At 64.8% G+C, this 20650-nt stretch overlaps 4 protein-coding genes across 4 annotated transcripts; 1 reads left to right on the top strand and 3 right to left on the bottom strand.

Moving 5' to 3' along the window:
* Positions 1 to 266: 266 nt before the first annotated feature.
* EMIHUDRAFT_363570 (hypothetical protein) lies at positions 267 to 1247 on the bottom strand. Its single transcript, XM_005786507.1, has one exon. It carries the CDS (start codon positions 1224 to 1226, stop codon positions 429 to 431), a length of 798 nt encoding a protein of 265 aa, XP_005786564.1. The 5' UTR covers positions 1227 to 1247; the 3' UTR covers positions 267 to 428.
* A 5632-nt stretch (positions 1248 to 6879) lies between these two features.
* Positions 6880 to 10173, bottom strand: EMIHUDRAFT_631935 (hypothetical protein; the record flags this gene model as incomplete). The annotated part of the gene is made up of 11 exons (XM_005786532.1): positions 6880 to 6933; positions 7064 to 7169; positions 7240 to 7288; positions 7534 to 7576; positions 7655 to 7760; positions 8078 to 8139; positions 8211 to 8321; positions 8446 to 8478; positions 8549 to 8651; positions 9213 to 9464; positions 9536 to 10173. The coding sequence occupies 11 exons, from the start codon at positions 10171 to 10173 to the stop codon at positions 6880 to 6882; spliced, it is 1557 nt and encodes a 518-aa protein (XP_005786589.1).
* A 6857-nt stretch (positions 10174 to 17030) lies between these two features.
* Positions 17031 to 17396, bottom strand: EMIHUDRAFT_71435 (hypothetical protein; the record flags this gene model as incomplete). Its single annotated transcript, XM_005786506.1, has 1 exon — positions 17031 to 17396. A coding segment is annotated over one exon (366 nt), but the record flags the coding sequence as incomplete, so codon positions are not given.
* A 724-nt stretch (positions 17397 to 18120) lies between these two features.
* EMIHUDRAFT_111356 (hypothetical protein) lies at positions 18121 to 20088 on the top strand (the record flags this gene model as incomplete). Its single annotated transcript, XM_005786505.1, has 3 exons — positions 18121 to 19062; positions 19406 to 19580; positions 19889 to 20088. 3 exons carry the CDS (start codon positions 18121 to 18123, stop codon positions 20086 to 20088), a joined length of 1317 nt encoding a protein of 438 aa, XP_005786562.1.
* Between the last annotated feature and the right edge of the window lie 562 nt (positions 20089 to 20650).

Raw genomic sequence — 20650 nt, 5'->3', positions numbered from 1 at the left:
GCTGTCTGGAGTGATCTGTCGGCGGTCAGTACGACCGATCAGGTTGGAGGTTACTGATGATTGGAGGGTCTATCTGTGTGTACTCCTCGAAATCTCTCCAAATCTGCCATCTAATCAACCGTAATCATTCGGGAAGTTGGTGCTAATAGAGACTAATAGAGCCGGAGCCCCGTTTCCGCACTGCGGCGCGGCGCACGGGGGCCCCCGCGCCCCCCCAGAGGGGGACCTGTTCCTTTTTACCCATCTCACAGTAGAGAGGTGTCCTTCGGGCGGCCCGGGGACCTGTTTCTGTTTACCCAATAACCCATCTCAGAGTCGATCTCACAGACAGGAAGACACGCTGGGTGTGGTGGTGCCAACCGCACTCCAAGTGCTCCAGGTGCTCCGGCACACCCCGCCGTTGCCACACTCGCAGTCTCGCACGGCCCCTACATGTGCGACTCACCGCTCACGGGCCGCTGCAGGATGACCGCGTTGCGCCACGAGTACGCCGACGTGTAGGTGACCATCCCGAACCAGCCCAGCGTCGCGCGGCGCGTCCCCTCGCGCGTCAGGTCCGCCTCCGCAACCAGCTGGCCGCCCACCCAATAGGCGGCGCGCGTCGTCGTCAGCTCCACCCTCACCAGCGCCCACTGGGCGTGAGGCAGCCGCACGCGGTTGTGGCGCGCGATGTGGTGGAGGAACTCGTACATGCGCGTGCGGAAGGTGAAGTCGTGCCGGTGCGGCGCCGCGTACCAGGTGAGAGCGTCCTCGCCCGCGCCGCCGCCAGCCCAGCGCACGCGGCTGCTGGAGAAGGCGCCGATGCACTCCGACTGAGAGTTGTCGGCGCGCACCTCGTACGCGAGGACCGTCGGCGTGTCGTCGCTTAGCACGACGTCCTCCGGCAGCCACACGTTGGTGCCCGCGCGCACGCGGTGCGGGGTTTCGCGCCGCGGCGCGTTGCGATGCGAGTCGACGTTGAGCAGCCTCGCTTGCGACAGCGGCAGCACGGCGCGAAACTGAGTGCAGACGGAGCGCAGTGCCACCTCCGTTACCTTCGCGAGGAGGATCGGATAGGCGGGGTGCTGCTCCGTGAGTCCAGGCCGGCGGCTGCCACTGCGATCGTCGGCAACGCTCGCGTTGTGGATGGTGAGGGGCGGCGTGGCCGGCGCCGCTTGCCGCAGAATGCTCGCTAACAGTTCCGACGGCACGTCGAGGAGCCGGAGCTCGGTCGCCTCCTCAGACATGCTGATCAAGGCCGCGTCCGGCCTTTCGTCGATGTTTTTCTTTTTCTTCGCCCTTGCCGGAAGACGAATCATCTGTCCCGCGTCCACCCATACCGCGTTGGTGTCCAGTCCGAGCCTGACTGTTGTTCATCTTTCTACCTACCTACCTAGACGAATCGAGTCACTTAGCTCCTCACCCCCCACCCCCGCCACTGGCAAATCATTCACAATCTGCTCTGCGATGGCCGTGTGAAGAACGACTGAGATGCGCTGCTTCTGCAGCCCCAGCCAGCTCTTGGTGGTCCAAGTCACCTCATCGAGGTACTTAGCCCGCGTCAGCTTGTTCTGCAGCACGTTCGCCGCCCCCCACCAGTCGAACCGACCTCGGAGACCCATGTTATAGGGCGAGCGGGGCGGGGTGCGCACTGCGTGCGCTCTGTGTTCGTGCGTCGCCCATCTCTCTCTCCAGGATAAGGTAAGGTAAGGTAAGGTAAATTTCTCCACACACACAAGTGGTGGGGCAAAGGGGGGGCGACCCTCGCATCTCCACACCCGGACACGGGCAGGAGCCCCACGGCATTCAAAGTGCAAGCACTGGCCCGGTGCACGTGGGTGAGCAGCCTGCCCCTCCCTCCCGACAAACCAACTCCCGCACACACACAATCTCTCTCCAGGACCAGGTGAGATGCAGGCTGCTCTTTTATTTTATTTACCCGGAGGAGGACGTGGACGACCCCGGCTAGTCGCCGACCACACCCAGAAAGAATCCTGCACAAAGATCGCACGGGCGGGGACCTGTTTCTGTTTACCCAATAAGAAACCCATCTCGCAGACACCCAGTAGAGACAAGAGAGGTGTCCGTTTTTACGTGGCTGGGTTCACAGCGATTGTAGGAAAACGAAGGGAACACTTGACGGTCGCGGCCTTCCGACTCGCGCCTCCGCCTCACTGGCACTATTGTAGCCCTGGCCGGTGCGCGTGTGAAGTTTAAGTTCCGGAGTAAAAATTCGAACGCGTTCTCTCACGGTGACAAAAAAATGTCCACCTCAGAGGCACCTCCGGAGGCAGGCCGCCGCACGCCGGCGACACAGCTCCAGCTGTCGAACTGACCCGCAGCTCCTTTCAGAGCGGGAACTGTGACGAAAGTTGACTGAGGCGGTTGTCAGGAACCATCATACGGATTACATGGTGGCTCTCTCATGACGGGAGACCGCCCGACCACTCCTGGGTGGCACTGCCACCGGTGTCGCTCGACATCCTGTCGACAGCGTGCCGACAGCGACACAACCATGTGGGACGCGTCGAGTATCGACCTCTACTGCTTACCCAGCCTTCGAGTGTATCCTGGCTGTGGTCCCACACCCACTGGTGTCCATCTCAGAGACCGCAGGAGGTCATGAGGGTCGACGGGAGTGCCAACCCCACAATGCCTAAAAACCCAGCCCAGTATTTATTTACAAGCTCTCCGCGCACGGCGACTCGGACTCCTCAATCCAGCTCGTCCAGATCCACCACCTCCCCTCCGCCAGCCCCTCCGCCCTGGTCCACGCCCATCCGGTCCTCCTCGCCCGCGTTTCCTTCCGCGAGCCCGAGGGCCGCGCCCTCCTCCTCCGTCAGCAGGTCGCCAAACAGCTGAAGCAGCTCCTCCTGCAGGCTCTCGTCCTGCAGCAGCGCCTCCACCTCGGCCTCCACCGACTCCTGCGCCGCCCACGCCCGCGCCGCCGCCGGCCCCGGCGGCAGCCCCGCCCCTCGGACTTCTGCGCCGCCGCCCTCGCCCATCCTCGGAGAGGCGGCGCCTCCGCCCCAAGCGAAGCTCCCTCCCGCCGGCTCGCCGGGGGCGCCTCCCGCCTGCCCTTCCCCCGCCTCGTCCTCCCCAAGCAGCAGGCTCTCCAGCAGCTCGGAGAGAGGCAGCCCGCTCGTGAGCAAGTCCTCCTCCTCCTCATCATCGTCCTCCTCATCGTCCTCCGGCGCCGGCCACCTCGCAACGCCGCTGCCTCCCGCGGCCATCGCCTCCCGCGCAGCGGCTGCTCGCAGCCCGCTCGTCTCGGCCGACGCTCCGCCCGCCGCCTGCAAGTCTGAGCGGTGCATATCCCACGCCGCAGTGAGCGAGTTTGCAGTGCGCCTGCCGTCGGTCCACACAAACGCGTTGCGCCGCTCGCCGTTGGCAGCCGTCTGGCGCACGCTCCGCCACCCGGGCGGCGGCACGAAGCCATCCTCGTCCTCCTCGTTGTCCGAGTCTGACCCGTCGGCGCCACGCGGTAGCCACTCCCTCGCCGCAGAGTCTCGCCGCTGGCGGCTGCGCTGCGCCAGGAGCCGAAGGAGCTGCGCCTGTTCTTCGTCGGTCTCGTCGTCGTCGGCGCGCGGGCAAAGAAAGTCCTCCTCGGCGGTTGCCCACTTCTTCCACATGGGCCGAGTGACAGAGGCGGCGTGGGCCGCGGGAGCAGCGGAGAGGGCGGCGCAGAGGGCGGCGGAGGGGAGGCTTCGCGCCGCGTGTTTGCGAGGCGGAAGAGAGAATTTTACTGCGCACAAAAGAGAGTTGTGGCGACCCTCTCTCACAGCACACTGCACGACAGTTGTGACAGTTGTCAGATGTCACGATGCACCCGAAGGGGACCCCAGCGCCGGCATCATCCGTAGAGGCACGAGTGTTCGAAGAGAGAGTGGACCTGAGCAACAACATGACGTGTAGGCAAATGATCGGAGTGGGAGTCAGAAATGTGGTCCTTGCGCGAGGGGAGCTTGATAGACTCGAGGGGCCAGGATACGCCGCGAGGAGGACGGAGTTGCGCAAGGCGAAAGAAGCCGCGAGAACAAGGCTCAAGGGACCGGCAGGCGGCGGCGTCGCAGGACGAGGCAGAAGAGAACGACGCGACAGAGGAGGAAGTGACAAGGGAGAGACCGACGAGAGTGGGACGGCCGCGAGGTGGCATGAAGGTTGCAGCGAGAAGCGGCGAGAGACTGCGAAAAGAGATACGAAGAGGCAGACTCCCCAGGGTGGGCGACGGCTAGCGCACCACACTCCTCTCCTTAAAATCCCTGTGTGGTGGCGGCGTGCCGTTCTCCCATCCCTCCCTTGGGTTGTGTGATTCTTTCTTTCTTTCTTTACACTGCACGACAAAGGGCGCGGACTGGCGCGGACTGGCACACACCGCGAAAGAGAAAAGCGAGCGCCATGTGTATAGAGAAACCGGAACCACAACACAAGGGAGAAGGTGGAGGGGCCTGGAACAAGAGGCAGGATTAGGAGAAAAAAATAAAAAAGAGGACTCATCGCGAACACTCACTCTCGCCTTCCATCCTCCGCCACCTCGCTGTTCATTTATCATCCTCTCAGAGGTGGCGCATGACGAGTGTAGCCAGCCGCGCTGCCGCTCAGCCCGCCGCGAAGCGACAGCGCAAGAGCCTCGCGGAGATGGCCGCCAGCGTCGCCGGCCCGCCGTCGCTCGTGCTTCCTCCCGCTCTCGAGCCTCGATGTTCATCCTCCTCCCTTCTTGCCCGCGAGATCAATCCCGAGGCGACGCTGCCCGCGCTGCTGCGCATCGGCGCCTGGGGCACCAGCAGCGGCGCGCAGCAGCACGGCTCCTTCCGCTCCGTGGCGATGGTGCGCGGGGGAGGATCGTGGATGGCGCACTCTGGATGCGAGCTCAAGGTGGAGAGGATCGTGTCGCAGAGGAGGCACCACCGCTGCGGGGTGGGATCCATCGCGGCGCTCGCCGGCTCCTTTGCATTCGCGAGAGGGGACATCCGCATCGAGCAGCAGCCGGCGCCGCTGCAGCCGCCCACCAAACGCCCTCTGTGCCACCCACCGCCGTCAGCAGCCGGTGTGGCAGCCCCCCCAACCCTGCCCCCCTCTCCCCGCCCCCGCGGCCAGGCCTCCTTTGTGCGCGGCGTCGCCCTGCCGCCCCACGTCGCCATCTCGGTGCTCGACGGCCATGACGATGCCTCCGTCTGCGGCGAGGGCGAGGGGGTGCGCCTCCCCTACCCCACGGTACCAGAACCCACCTTTCCCTACCCCACGGTACCCGAACCCACCCTTCCCTACCCCACGGTACCCGAACCGACCCTTGCCTCCGTCTGCGACGAGGGCGAGGGGGTGCGCCTCTCCTACCCCACGGCAGTTGAACCCAGAGCAGATGCGATCTCGGCAAATCTCGGCACATCTCGGCACATCTCGCCACATCTCGCCACATCTCGCCACATCTCGCCACATCTCGCCACATCTCGCCACATCTCGCCACATCTCGCCACATCTCGCCACATCTCGGCACATCTCGCCACATCTCGCCTCATCTCGCCACATCTCGCCTCATCTCGCCACATCTCGCCACATCTCGCCACATCTCGCCACATCTCGCCACATCTCGCCACATCTCGCCACATCTCGCCACATCTCGCCACATCTCGCCCCATCTCGCCACATCTCGCCTCAGGCGCTGGAGCCAGAGGAGATGCGCTTGCTCGCCTGCCTCATCCCGCCCGGCCAGACCCTCGCGCTGCGTGCAGGAGGCAGGTGCGCGCTGTCTCCGCCCCCCTTCCGCCCCCCTCTCCGCCCCCCTCTCCGCCCCCCTCTCCTTCCCCCTCTCCCCCCCCTACCCCGCCACACCTCCCGACCCCCCACCCCCCACCACACCCCGCCCTTCCCCTCCCTTCCATGGCAGGGGCAGTCCAGCCGCCCTCACTACCGAGCCAGGCGACATCGAGCCCCACACACCGCCGTCCGGCTGTGAACGGCGTCTCTTCACACCTCGAGCTGTGAACAGGCGACATCGAGCTCCACACGGCCTTCCGGCCCGCCACCAGCCCGAGCGCGCGGGTGCTGCTCCGGTGGGAGGCCGACGACTAGCCCAGGTGGGTTCGGGTACCGTGGGGTAGGGGAGGGTGGGTTCGGGTACCGTGGGGTAGGGTAGGGTGGGTTCGGGTACCTTGGGGTAGGGGGATGGTGGGTTCGGGTACCGTGGGGTAGGGGAGGCCGACGACGACTAGCCCAACCACAGTCCCGAGCCCGCCCCATCCGGCACTCCACCTCCCTTCCCCCCCCCCTTCCCCCCCCCCCCCTCTGTGGCGTTGCAGAGAGCGCGGTCGAGAGAACGCGGTCGGGAGAGCGTCGTCTGTGGGGTCCGGCCGGGGGCGGGCCGGCTGGGAAGTGAGAGGACTGAGTCGCTTGGAGCGGTCGCTGACGCTGTGCCGCCCGCCGGTTTCACACGGACACAGTGCGTGCGTGAAGTGTCCCACAGCCCACACTGGCACTGCGTCGTGCGTACGTGGCGAGGTGTGTGCGCGGCTCTTGTGTATCGTATATATTTTGTATACTGGGAAACGTTTCCGAGCCACGTGGGAGCAGCAAGCGCATCCAAGCTCGCACTCTCTATGTGCCACCGCGCGGCGCGTGCACGACAACCACCTCGGCCTCTCGCGCCGCGCGCCTCACGTCATGCCGCTGCGAGTCAGATTCGGCGCCGACGGCGAAGCCTCGTACGTGCGTAGCTGTGGAGCCCCTCGACACGCGTTGAGGCTGTGCGTCTCCCTCGCGCTTTGTCGAGGAGGCCTCGGCACAGGGAGGAGGAGCCGCCGCCCACACTCGTCAGCCGGCGCGTCGGCGACTGTCACTGGAGGAGAGGTGGCCCGGTGCGAGATATGGGGAGATATGGCGAGATATGGGGAGACATGGCGACGGTCACTGGAGGAGGTGGCCCGGTGCGTGGTGGTAGAGCGACTTGTAGACATACGCCTGCGAGGTGCAGCCGAGGTGCAGCCGAGGTGCAGCCGAGGTGCAGCCGAGGTCCGGCCGATGTGCAGCCGAGGTGCAGCCGAGGTGCAGCCGAGAGGCAGCCGAGGTGCAGCCGAGGTGCAGCCGAGGCCTGCGAGATGAGCTCGGCCATGTCGGTCTCGCACCAGCCGGACGTGGGCAGGTTTTGCAGAAACATGACGAGCTCGGAAAAGTCCATCGCCAGCAGCTGCTTGGACCTAGAAGGTTCCTAGAAGGTTCGTAGAAGGTTGTTCCTAGGAAAAGTCCATCGCCAGCAGCTGCTTGGACCAGTGCGTGAGCAAGGACGCGCACACGTAGACGTGGAGCGGGGCGAAGCCTGCGTGCTGAATACACCGGCATCAGGGTGGGAAGGCGGTATTGTGCGGTGTCTTCAGAGCACCGCGTGAGTCCGAGGGGGTAGGAGGACAGTGAGTCCGAGGGGGTAGGAGGACAGTGACTACGGCCGAATACGATCGAGTGCAGTGGAACACGCGCTGTCCTCTCGAGCGCTAGTTTTGAGTACACGAACAGGAATGCAAGAGCACGGGTTCTATGCTGTCTTCCGCTTCTAGGGGGCGAAGCCCTCGCCGATGTCGGACGTCTCGACGAGTGACATGTCGCTCACCTACGTGTCCCACACCTCCAGAGTACCGAACCCGGTGTGGGTTCAGGTCCCGGGGGAGGTGGGGGACATGCGGCTCACGTCCTCGGAGCCGCCGTACTCGGCCAGGTACGTGTCCCACAGCCGCAGGATCAAGTCGAGCGAGAACTCGCGGAGCAGCAGGCAGTTCATCCAGCGGAAGGCGAACCTGCGAGGAAGTGTCTAGGAAGTGTCTAGGCAGTGTCTAGGCAGTTCATCCAGCGGAAGGCGAACCTAGGAAGTGTCCAGGAAGTGTCTAGGAAGTGTCTAGGCAGTTCATCCAACGGAAGGCGAACCTGCGCGCGCGACAAGGCCTGTGGGGCTTCTGCGCAGCGGCGAGCAGGCTCCCTCTGGTGCAGGGAGAGGAGGGGGGGGAGGGGGAGAGGGTGCGGGGAAGGGCGAGGGGGTGCCAAGCAGCGTGAGTGGGAAAAGCCCGGAAAAAGGGATGGGCAGGAAGGGAAAACAATAAGGGTAGGTCCGACGGGCTGGATGAACTGCAGGTTCTCGTCGAGCAGATGCGCGTGCAGCTTGGCGTCGATGCGGGCGACCTAATCAAGCGATTCAGTCTTCAATCAGGCAGTCATTGAATCAAGTGCCGCTTGGCGTCGGCGCGGGCGACCAGCTCTTTGAGCTTGAAGACCATTCGCTGGATGCCTGGCTGCGCGAAGGTGTAGTTGTCGTGCACCGAATCTAGCAGGCGGCTCAGGCACCAAAACGCGTCCGCCTCCGCCTGGGCGAGCCAAAAGGAGTAGCGACGGGAGTAGCAACGGCAAGAGGCGTCTCCCCGCCCGATCTCCGCCCGATCTCCGCCCGATCTCCGCCCGATCTCCCCCCGATCTCCGCCCGATCTCCGCCTGAGCGAGCAGGTACGGCTGCCTCCGGTGCACCTCGTCGACGTCCTCCGCCTAAAAGGTTCCTAGAAGGTTCCTAGAAGGTTCCTAGAAGGTTCCGGTGCACCTCGTCGACGTCCTCCGCCGTGTGCGCCGATCCGCGCGGCAAGCCGTCGGCAAGCAAGACGAGGAAGAAGGGGGTCGCCACGTCGTTGACGCCCTGCACGTACCTGACAGTGAGATATGGGGAGATATGGGGAGATATGGGGAGGTATGGGGAGGTGTGGGGAGATATAGGGAGGTATGGGGAGATATAGGGAGATATGGCGAGATGTGGGGAGGTATGGGGAGGTATGGAGAGGTATGGGGAGATATAGGGAGATATGGCGAGATGTGGGGAGGTATGGGGAGGTATGGGGAGGTATGGGGAGATATGGGGAGGTATGGGGAGGTATGAGATATGGGGAGATATGGGGAGATATGGGGAGGTATGGGGAGGTATGAGATATGGGGAGATATGGGGAGATATGGGGAGATATAGGGAGATATGGCGAGATGTGGGGAGGTATGGGGAGGTATGGGGAGGTATGGGGAGATATGGGGAGGTATGGGGAGGTATGAGATATGGGGAGGTATGGGGAGGTATGGGGAGATATAGGGAGATATGGCGAGATGTGGGGAGGTATGGGGAGGTATGGGGAGGTATGGGGAGGTATGGGGAGGTATGGGGAGATATGGGGAGATATGGGGAGATATGGGGAGATATGGGGAGATATGGGGAGATATGGGACCCGCTCGCAGGGTGGCGCAGCGCCCAGATGTAGAGAACCCGCTCGAGGGCGCGCTGCACGAGAGGCGACTGGAAGATGGGAGAGCTGGTAGACGTGCGCGGCACATCGATCAGGATCTGGTGCAGCGTCTTCTTCTCGTACTCGGACCGTTCCGCGTCCGACACCTCAAAATGCTGCGGCACCGACTCGAGGTACTCCCTCCGCCGCCGGCTGAGCGCGGCGGCGCGGAAGGCCCTGTTCGGCGGCATGTACCTAGAAGGTAGAAGGCTCCTAGAAGGCTTCCCAGAAGGCTTCCTAGAAAGGCCCTGCTCGGCGGCATGTACCCGAGCAGCAGCGGCCAGGCCGTGGCGCGGCAATGGGGGGGGATGCCGCCCCAGGAGAGGGCTCGCAGCGCCTTCAGGTCGACAATCTCCGCGCCGAGAAGCTCCTCGAACCGCCCGATCCGCTGCTGCTCCATCGACGGCGGGCACCCTGCCCCGCCGCCGCCGCTGCCGCCGCCGCCGCCGCCGCCGCCGCTTCCGCTCCCGCTTCCGCTGCCGCCGGTGCCGCCGGACGTGGACGAGACCGCGGGTGCGGAGGAGTCCGAAGCGGCGCCCGCGCCGTCGCCCTCCATCGCGCTGTTGCCGCCCGCGCGAGCCACCGCGCAAGCGTCGCCACCCTCGCCCGGCGGCGCGTTGGCCCGCTGCTGCCGCCTGGCGTCCATGTCTGGCGGCAGCGGCGGCGCGCGAGAGACGCCGACGCCCGCCGTCGACGCCGTCCCGGCGCCTCCCACCCCGAGCGCCGAATAGACGCTGCTCGCGGCGCTCGCCGCCGCCGCCGCCGCGCGCACGAGCGGCTGCGGGCTGGCGCTGGCGGCCGCTGGCGCGGCGGCCGCGGGCGGACGCGCCGCTGGCGCGGTGAGCGGCGGGTACGACGCGCCGCGCACGGTGCTCACCTTACCAGGCACCTTCTTCGGAGGCATGCTGAGCCCGCGCTGTGTCTAAACAGGGGCGTGCGCGCCTGTGTCGAATATAAATAAATAAACAAAGTGCAATGGAAAATCCAAAATCCAAATCGCAAACATAGAAACCCAAACACACACAGCCACGTGGCATAGGAGAGCAGGAGGTGAAAGGAGGTCAGCACAAGTCCAAGGACGCACGAGCGAGAAGCACAGCAGAGCAGACAGATGACGATCACCACCCAGCGCACGACCGCCAACTCTCCGGCGCAGGCCGCAGAACCGAGTCCGGGGGCCGACGGTCGCGGCGCGCCGGCGCGGCGCAGTGGACGCAGCCCGGTTCGCAGCTTCGCGAGCTACGGGGAATAAATACAAGAAGACACGCCAAACGAGGGGTGGGAGAAGGACAGGGTCCCCACCTGCACGAGCAGGATCTTGTAAGGACGATCAGGGACACAGGGGAACGGGAGCGGGGAGCGCATCGCGACACGGAGGGGGGCTGGGCAGGGTTCACCCTCACGACAGGGTCCCAGGGATTCCTCTCTCGTATAGGACAGGTTGCACCCGGCGGCACGGGGGCAAGCGCGGGCCTCCTACTGGTTGCGCTCTCCTAGTTCTCCTGCTCCTGACAAGGGACAGCGACAGGCTCGCAGCACGGTGGACTCCCTATCCACTGGCGATCTCTCTCGACTAGCGACCTTCCTCCGACTTCTCACCGGGTTCGCTCTTTATTAGGGCGCGTAATTCTTTTTTTAGAGCGCCTTCAGCCACACACACCCACCCAACGCCTAAAAAGATCGCATGGTGGTAGAAACCGCGATGCGCCTTGACGTAGCCGTGGCCGGTCTTGTGGGAGAAGGGTTGGCTGGGCTGCCCGCGCGCCTTGCAGCCCATGTTCAGGCGGCGGGCCTTCTCTTCGGTGTTGCCGAAGGCGTAGGAGTGGCCGACGGAGGCGGGCGTGCCGCCACTCGAGGCGTTGCCAACGCCCGTCGAGGAGGTCTTGAGGAGGGGCGTCCAGAGCTTGACTTCATTCACTTCATCGCATCCCCCCGGGCCCGCATGGGGTTCTGCGAGGTCAGTCTTGTACCCCTCATTGTACTGCCGGGTGAGCTCTGGTTTCTCCTTGTCGCCGTGCACGACCGGCGCGTTGGCCGGGGCGCGCATCGCGTCCGCCCAGGCGGCGAGGACGCCGTCGTGGGGCCGCCGGTGGTGGGCCTTGTTGTAAAAAAAAAAATTAAATATTCTTAGCTTCGCCCTTGCCTCCGACGCTAGAGACAGTCACCACGGATACATACGTCCGTGGGAGTGCCCCCCTCCCCCACCTGCCCTGCTTACACAGGATAGCATGCCCCGAGAACGGCGGCATTTGGCGGGGGTAACCTGGGAAGGAGGTTCGGTTGTGCTTTTTTCTTTTTTGCTCTCGAGGGAATGTTCTCTCGACGCCACTGGCCTTCTGAGGTTTCGTACTGTGACGTCCTTCTTGGCACTTCGGGCGTCGGTGTGTGTGGTGAATTCCCTCGGTTTTTAATGTGTTTTTATTTATTATTTTTGGCTATATCATCGGACGTTGAGTGGGCACCATCTCCAGTCCATCATCTACGATGCCAACCCGAGCCGTCTGCCGCTCGAGGATCGAGCGGCCTCCGGATCGAATCGGCACCTTGACCCTTATAATTTTTTTTCACATCTTGAGCGGGCCCAATTTTGCTCAGATGCACCTCCGAATTCGAACTCACGTCATCACGCTTAGCGCTTGGTGTGTGTCCGTTTTTCGTCACGGGTGAGGGCCTTGTTGTAAAGGTAGTCGCCGAAGAAATGCTCGAACATGAGTTTCGTTGGAGCTCGTCTGGCGGGACAGCCCCGCCCTTTTGAGGCAGGAAAGTGGCGGCTACCCCGTACGCCCAGCCTGCTACGACCCCCTCGCCGACCGTCCAGAGCCCCCCTTCCCCCTCTCCAGCCCGACGAGCCGACGAATGGTTGAGCCACCGACCTTGCGCACCCCCGTCCTCCGCCATCCCTCACTGACACAACACCCCCGCGACACGCCCATACAAGACAAACCCGGCGTTCTGCTCTCAAAAGAAAAGAAAAATGGGAAGGAGGAGACCAGCGGGGGAGACTCCCCGCCTATGCAACACCCCAGAGAGGGGCTGCCATCGCCGAAGCTGTGCCTAAGCATAACTCCCAAACCCGCAGCGGCCCGGGGGGCCTTGGGGGCAGCCTGCCGGACCGCTGTTGCACAGGCCGAAGCACCAGAAAATGAAAGTAGTTGATGGGTTGGGCTGCCGACCGTGCCTCCCCTCTTTGCGTCAGAGTGGGACCTACGCCGCGCCAGGTAGGGGGCGCGCCCGGTCCTTGACGGAGCCGCGCGCCCCGAGCGACCCAGGCGGCGAGTAGTCGCCCTCGAACCTTCGGCATGTAGTAGTTAGCCAGCAACATGAAGCAACGGGAGAGCGCACAGCGAGCGCAAACACAGCTCTGAAAGGACTTGGCCATTCTGCAAATGGGGTTTCTTTTCTTAAGTGCCTCGCCGTCCTCGCCGGAGTCGCTTAGGAATCCTAGGCGGCTCCAGTGGTGTACCTGTGTTAGTGCCAGTGCGCGCCAGTCCCGTGCCCAGTCCTGTGCCCAGTGTTGTGCGATGGAGTTGCGTCGTAAAATTCTTTTGCTCGCGATGTCCATTTGCCGCGCCGCCTCGCCCCCGCCGCCACCGCCGCGCCCTCTCCAGACACGCCGCCGCCCGCCCGCCTCCTCGACCTCCCCACGGACCTCCTCGTGCGCGCCCTCTCTCGCTGCGACCCCGCCGACATCGCTCGCGTCGCGGCCGTCTCGCTGCTCTTCCACGCCTCGCTTGCGCTGGAGGGCATCCGCTTGTGGGCGCGAGAGCGCGGCTTCGAGCTGCCGGCGCTGCCAGAGGGTGAGGGCTGCGCCGTACGGTGGCTGTGCTTCTCGGCGCTGCTGCGCAAGTCCAACCCGCCAGCGAGGGCGGCGGCAGGCGCTCGGCACAGCCTCTTCATCGCCGGCGAGGGGCGGCTCTCGTCGTGCGGCTCGGCGGATGCCGTGCCAGGCCTCCTCGACCACGGCGAGGGCGTGACGCGACTGGCGAGGTCGACCCGCCTCGCGTCGACGCTGGGCGACGAGCGCGCCGTGAGCGTGTCGGCTGGAAAGTGCCACAACCTCGCCCTCACAGCAGGCGGCAGTGTCTGGAGCTGGGGCTATGGAGGCTTTGGCGCGCTGGGCCACGGTGACCAGCAGCACCAGCTGCTGCCAAAGAAGGTCGAGGCCTTGGCGGGGCGACGCGTCGTCGCCGTGTCGGCAGGAACCAGCCACAGCCTCGCCCTCACCGCCGACGGAGCCGTCTGGAGCTGGGGCGGTGGACGCGGTGGCCGGTTGGGCCACGGCGACCAGCAGGACCAGCTGCTGCCCAAGAAGATCGAGGCCTTCGCTGGCCAGCGCGTCGTCGCCGTGTCGGCTCGAGGCGCGCATAGCCTCGCCATCACCGCCGACGGCGCCGTCTGGAGCTGGGGCTGGGGCAACTCTGGCCGCTTGGGCCATGGCGACCAGCAGAGGCAGCTGCTGCCCAAGAAGGTCGAGGCCTTGGCTGGCCAGCGCGTCGTCGCTGTGTCGGCTGGAGACGCCCACAGCCTTGCCCTCACCGCCGACGGCGGTGCCTGGAGTTGGGGCTATGGCGAATATGGCCAGTTGGGCCACAGCGACACGCAGCACCAGCTGCTGCCAACGAAGATGGAGGCCTTTGCTAGCCAGCGCGTCGTCGCTGTGTTGGCTGGAGGCGACCACAGCCTCGCCATCACTGCCGACGGCGCCGTCTGGAGCTGGGGCTACGGAAGCCAAGGTCGGTTGGGCCACGGCGACGAGCAGCAGAAGCTGCTGCCGAAGAAGGTCGAGGCCTTTGCTGACCAGCGCGTCGTCGCTGTGTCGGCTGGAACATACCACAGCATCGCCATCGCCGACGGTGCTGTCTTTACCTGGGGCGGGGGCGACGACGGCTGCCTAGGCCACGGAGAGGACCTGTCGAAGCAGCTGTTGCCCAAGAAGGTCGAGGCGTGGTCGTTGGGCCATAGCGTGTGTATGCCTGGAGACACGCTGTATGAGTCAGCTGTCACATCCCACCATGCGATGTCACATAATTCAGCTGCGAATTCTTCATTGGAAGAGGGAGAAGCGGAAGGGCCGAAATTTCTTTTCTAATTCTTTACTCGCTACGGACTTGCTCGTGCCCGCGCGCGGCCCGTGACTGTTCGTGGGCTCTAAAAGCCGACACGCCCTTGGTGCCTGTACCTGTCTGTGGCACCTCGACCCGGCCCTGAATTGGTCGCCATGACGACGAGTGCTGCCGCCACCAACTACCGCGACGGCGTCGGCCGGGCGCGAGACTTGGAAGCGATCGTCGAGTCGCACCGGTCCGAGTGGGCGGGCGCCCTGCAGGAGCAGAGGCAGCTCTCCGAGCGGCTGTCGACCTTCGCGGACGGCGAGTGGGCGGCGTGGGCGCGGTCCGAGACGGCCGCCGAGCCGCTGCCGCCGCTGCTGCGCGCGGGCATGCGGGTGCACTGGCTCCTTTGAATCGCGGTTTTTCTTTTTTGGAATTCTTTAATCCTCGTGGAGAGGAGCTACGGCCATTCCGAAGTTGCGTTCGAACATGGTCCAGCCAGTAACCGCAAGTCGCAAGAGAGGGCCCCGCGGGGAGAAGCAAATGAGAGGGAGACCCGGCGGGCGCGTCCAGTCCCACAGCGCGTGCCCCTATGCCCCCCCCCCCCCCTCCGCGCTGTTCTCCCGTGGCAATTTAAGGTTGCTCCCGGCCCAGTGGGGATTTTGGCCTACTCAGTGACCGTCTAGGGGCCCTAAATGGCCTGCAATGCCATATCTTTTGTGCCTAGCTTGTAGAGCACCTTAAAAAAGTACTTTGTCTTGGAGTGAAAAGTTTTTCGATGAGGTGGGGATCCGTGGTGAGCCGATTCCCAGATTCTCCAGATTCCCCCTCGAAAACCGCGCCTTTAAGCGCTGGTAGCGTGGGTTTACCTTACCTCACACCCATGGTCTCACAGTGTGCCGGCAGTCGCCGAGCAGTGTCGCTCACACAAGCCGCAGCACAAGTGACTGAGGGCCAGTGAGGGCGAGCCCATCGCTGTCACAGCTGTGACAGCCGCACAGTAGGCTGTGCCATCTGTGCTGAGCGTGTGAGCAGCAAGGGGAGCTGCTCTCCAGGCTTCAGGCGCAAAGAGCTGCATGCCACCGAAGGCGCTGTCGAGGTTCGCCGAGCGCGGCGCAGGTTGGAGGACACCGTCACCGACGAGCGCGTTGGACTTTTCACTCCGGACAAAGACCGCTGCACAGCGAATGGTATGGGCCGTGCAGCGGTCATAGCGGCGAGGCGCGGGACCGTCTGTGGCGAAAGTGGGTCGCGTCCTCCGATTTCCGTCAACTCACGGTCCACACCCCTTTAGCCTTTACTTCATACTTGCGTGCTGCTGATTTTTACAGAGCTCAGAGCTACCCTTTCCGTGCATCTGCAGTGCTACCCGTTTCGTAGCTACATAAACATATGGTCCCGATTCGCGCACGATAGACGAGATGCCGGGCCCCGACCTCACACATGCGCGTACACAGTGTAGCGCCTCAGGGTGAAGGGGCGACATGCCGGGTCAAGCTGAGACTGATGGTCGAGGCACCAGGGGTCGTTCTTCGCCCACAGCAGCAACTGGCAGAGCAGGCGCAACGACGCCCGCCCGACTGGGTGGCATACACAGACGGGTCGGAAGACCTAGGGAAAGCAGGGTGGGCCTATGCAGTACTCATCGGGGGCGACGCCATCGGCGATGAGGGCGCGTCGCGGGCGAGCGAGGGCTACGGGCCAGTTGTCACTTCGGCTGCGCACCCAGCCTACCTCGGCGCGCGTAAGCATACTAACAACACGGCGGAACTAACCGCCCTAGCCGAGCTCCTCCGGGCTCTCCTATCATCGTCACCGCAACGAGCGGGCTCACGCGGAGTAGTGCGCACCGATAGCGAGTACGCGGCGGCATGCATGATGGGGCGGGTGACCCCCAAAACGAACAGACAGCTGGCGGAGCGCCTTCGTTCGATCGTTCCCTCTGGCAACGCCTTCGCGCCAAACACACCGTGACGTGGAGGCATGTGGAGGGTCACAGCGGCAACAAATGGAACGACTACGTCGACGAGCTAGCTGCTCGCGGCAGGCGGGGTGACAGAGGCTCAAACGCTGCCGAGTGGGCGGACGACACCATCCCGACGGACACTCCCGACGAGGAAAGCAACGCGGAGGGGGGCGACAGCAGTACCACTGGACACGGAGCAACAGGCGGTGGCCAGGACTCGGAGAGGGAAGAGGATAGCGACGCCGACTGTGGACCTGCTACACCAACGGCTACAACCCCAGCTAGCCCCGTCAGCCACCACTCACCCGCCACCGACCCTGAAGCCGCACCCGTGCTAACCCTCGCCGTGCCCCCCGAGTTCGAGCGAGATGGTCCGAGTACGTGCCGAGCGAGCAGGCAAGGGAGATCGGAGACGATCGGGGAGCGCGGTGCGTACTTACCCTCGATGTTGACCTTCCCCCACCACCACTCTCCCCGGACGGCGCCGCTCTCGCATCTGCTATGGTCTCTGCGCGTCTCCTTGTGCCCCTTCCCGTACTGCGCCGTGCACCCCGCCAGTTCCTCCCTGAAGAGAGGGATGGCCTCGCTGAGCTTTCCTTGCTCCCGTAGCAGCGAGCCGAGCCCGTACACAAAGCTGAGTGTGCTCGGGTGCTTGGCGCCGAGCGCCTCCCGGTACCCATCGAGCGCCTCACGGCAGAGCACCGCCGCGCCGTCCAGGTCGCCCCTGGCATACTTCAGCGCGCTGAGGTTGTTGATCGAGGTGAGCGTCTTGGGATGCCGGTCGCCGAGCGTGGCTCGGCACCCCGTCAGCGCCTCGCCGAGCAGGGCCTCCGCGCCATCCAGGTCCCCCTTCTCCTGCAGCAGCTGGCCGGTCCAGGCAATAGATGCGAGCGTGCTCGGGTGCTGGTCGCCGAGAATCGCGCGCTTTCCCGCCAGCGCCTCTTTGAGCAGCGCCTCCGCGCCTTCCAAGTCGCCCTTGTCCTTGCGCAGCCCTCCGAGGCACGCGATCGAGGTGAGCGTGCTCGGGTGCCGGTCGCCGAGCTTCTCGTAGCACTCCTCAAGCGCCTTGCGAAGCAGCGGCTCTGCGCCGTCCAGGTCGCCCTGGTCTATCATGAGCATGGGGATAGCGAGCGCCGCGGCGATGCTCTTGACGGATGCCTGGTCCGGCGTGAAGCCCTCGGTGGCATTTGATGCGCCAGAGGAGCCTTGCGGCTCAGCCTCGGTTGGGCTTTGCGTGTGCTTTGCGTGGCTGTGATCGTGCGGCTCGGCGTGGCAGTGGTCGTGCGGCTCTGGGCAAGGCGTCCCAGAGCTTGCGGTAGTTCGAGGTGCGGGCTCCGCCGCCTTCCCTAGCCCCTTCCTGGCTAGCAGCTCGTCCGCCTTGGCGGCAACGACAGCCGCCTTTGTGCTCACCTTTGCGTCTGCTTTCGCGGCTGCCTTTGTGTCAGCCTTTGCATCAACCTTGGGGTCTGCATTGGACGCTGCCTTGACCGCCGCGGGCTCAGGCTTCTTCTTCTTGGAGAAGAGGCCCATAACGTCGCTTGTGCGTCTCTCTCTCTCTCGCTTGTGTCGTCGGTCGGTCGAGGCTTACTTATGGCCAATTCGTGCGAATTGGCGCGGTCTAGTACTCGAGTAAAACGAGCGCTGTGGACGACCAGCTCATTCTACAGCTGTTTGACTTTTTTTAGTGTATGTAGCTCTTAGCAACCAGTTTTTTTTATTTTTTGAGAGCGCCTTCGTTGTTAATAATACAAGCCCAATGGTCCCTTTCGAGCGGTCCCCTGTCGCAGTACAACGAGTTTTTTATTTGCGATTTTTTTACTGTTTTCGGTCGCTCCCGATGCTCCAGCTGGCCGCTCGGTGCACCACCGGCACGCGGCGCGCGAGCAGCCTCGGCTGCCAACGCAGAGCGCTGTGCTCGAAGCCTCCAGACTCGGCCCCTCCCTCCAAAGTGGCGGCGGGCCTCGCCGGCCTCGCCGGCGGCGGCCTCGGCTCCCTCGTCGGCATTGGCGGCGGCGCTGTGATGGTGCCTCTCATGACGGCGTACGCTCGCATGAGCCAGCACCAGGCGGTGGGCACCTCGTCGGCGGCGGTGGCGGGCGTCGGCCTCTCCGGCATGGCCTCCTTCGGCTCCGCCGGCGCGGTCGACCTCCTCGCCTCCGCGGCGCTCGCGTCCACCGCGATGCTGACCGCCCGGTTCGGTGCGCGATTTACGGGCAAGTTCAACCCGGTGCAGCTGCAGCGCGCGTTCGCGGCCTTCCAGCTGGCCGTCGCGCCCATGGTCCCGCTCAAGGGTGCCCTCGTCCGCAGCAGCAAGCAGAGCCCCGGCGATGGCGTAGGAGGAGGAGGCGGCGGAGGAGGCGGCTCAGAGGCCGCCGCGCCGGCTCCCTCCTCCACGGCGCTGTCGCCGGAGCGGCAGCGGGAGCTGCTGCAGCTCGCCGCGGTCGGCGCCGCGGCCGGCTTCGCCTCGGGCATGTTTGGCATCGGCGGCGGCGTCGTCATCACGCCGGCGCTCTGCCTGCTGACTGACATGCCGCACACTTGCGTGCTCGGCACCACGCTCGCGTCGATGGTGCCTCCCTCGCTCGTCTCGGCCGCCACGCACGCGCAGATGGGCAACGTGGTCGCCGCGGCCGTCGCCCCGCTCGTCGCCGGCTCTGCGATCGGCGCCTTTGCGACGGCGCAGCTCGCGTTGCAGATGCCCGAGGAGCCGCTGCAGTGGGGCTTCGCGCTCTTCCTGGTCGCGATGGGAGGGCACAAGCTCTACTCGCTCCGCGGCAGGGTGTGACGGGCGAGAGACGGGTCCCAGGCCGCCCTCAGCAAACATGCAATCTGTTCGAGCTGCCACGGCGGCGACGGCCCACCGCTGACCGGCGACCGCGCGGTCCGCGGACGGAGGGCGCCGCGCGCCCGGGGCGCCGGCAGTCGGGCGGCTGATAGCGGTTCGCGTGGCAGCTTCTCGAGTTATTTTATATACCATCAGCCTCTCGCGGAGAAGTTCAGTTTCCGATGAGTCGACGCGTGCGAAAACACACCCGTTTCACACGCAACACAGGTACACCGAAAATATCGGAACAATGCGTTCGATCATCCCTTCACCCGCAGCTCCGGCAGCAGCACCGCAGGCACACCCGCAGCACCAACAGGTGCAGCAACCCCAGCCCAACGAGTCGCCCGAGGGGTGGACCAGGGTTGGGAAGGGCGGCATGCCGGACAGGTTCACCATGAGGAACCATGGCCGCAAGCCGCCGGGCAAGGCGGTCAAGCGCAAGCCTGACCGCCAGCCCGCACCCAAGGGAGGTGGACCCCCACCCCCCTCTCCCAAGGTGAACAAGAACAGGCTGAGCGCGCTGGCGCTGGCCCTTCTGGCACCAGCGGGAGCCACGAGCGCGCACCGCCGCGCTCCCCCTCCCCCTCCTCGCCGCCTGCCAAATCACCGCGGCCGTCTGCGCCTGCTTCCGAGTATGACTCCGAGCTCGACCAATACTTTTCCGACGCCGAGGCGCGGGATAGGGTGGCAGGGGTTGTACACGACGCAGTGCAGCAGGCTGTGATGCAATACGGCTATGACGACAGGCTCTTCCAGGATTGGAGGGACGGCAAGATAGGCGAAAAGGACTTGCCGGAGGAGGTGATGGCTATGACTTTGGACCTTTGCGAGAGGTGGCGAGCGGAGCAAGAGCGGTGTAGGCGCGTCCACGCGGCGCAGCGGCTCTCCCGCGACCCCGGCCCCTCTCGTAGCCGCAGCCGTAGCCGCAGCCCCATCTCTTGCCGCTCTTCCGTGTCGGGTTGTGACGAGGGGTGCTGAGGGGACACGGATTGAAGATCCCTCACACCAAGATCGTGCAGGGCGGGGACACACGTCCCTAAATCCCATCTCGTCTCAGAGTTTGACCGTTTTCTTTATTTATTTATCCCTTCACCCCAACTTCCCTTCTATCGCCAGCAGCGCTCTCCTCTATGGCCCATGCGCCCACGCCTCGACCTTCTTGGGCAGCAGCTGGTTCGACCGGTCCTCTCCGTGGCCTAGGCAGCCGGTCTCGCCCTCGCCCCAGGTAAAGACGGCACCGTCGGCGGTGATGGCGAGGCTGTGGCCGAGTCCAGCCGACACAGCGACGACGCGTTGGTCGGCAAAGGCCTCGACCTTCTTCGGCAGCAGCTGGTCCTGCTCGTCGCCGTGGCCCAGCGCGCCCCAGCCTCCCATTCCCCAGCTTAAGACGGCTCCGTCAGCGGTGAGGGCGAGGCTGTGTTCGCCCCCAGCCAACACGCCGACGACGCGCCGCCCAGCTAAGGCCTCGACCTTCTTGGGCAGCAGCTGGTTCTGCCTGTCGCTCCCGTGGCCCAGCTTGCCGTAGTCTCCATCGCCCCAG

Source organism: Emiliania huxleyi, assembly GCF_000372725.1.
Source record: "Emiliania huxleyi CCMP1516 chromosome Unknown EMIHUscaffold_150, whole genome shotgun sequence".
NCBI lineage: Eukaryota > Haptophyta > Isochrysidales > Noelaerhabdaceae > Emiliania > Emiliania huxleyi.
This window is presented reverse-complemented; position numbering and strand designations above follow the sequence as displayed.

Excerpts from the sequence above, each read along its gene's own strand:
- EMIHUDRAFT_363570 (XM_005786507.1), bottom strand. The coding sequence starts at position 1,226 with ATGTCTGAGGAGGCGACCGAGCTCCGGCTCCTCGACGTGCCGTCGGAA.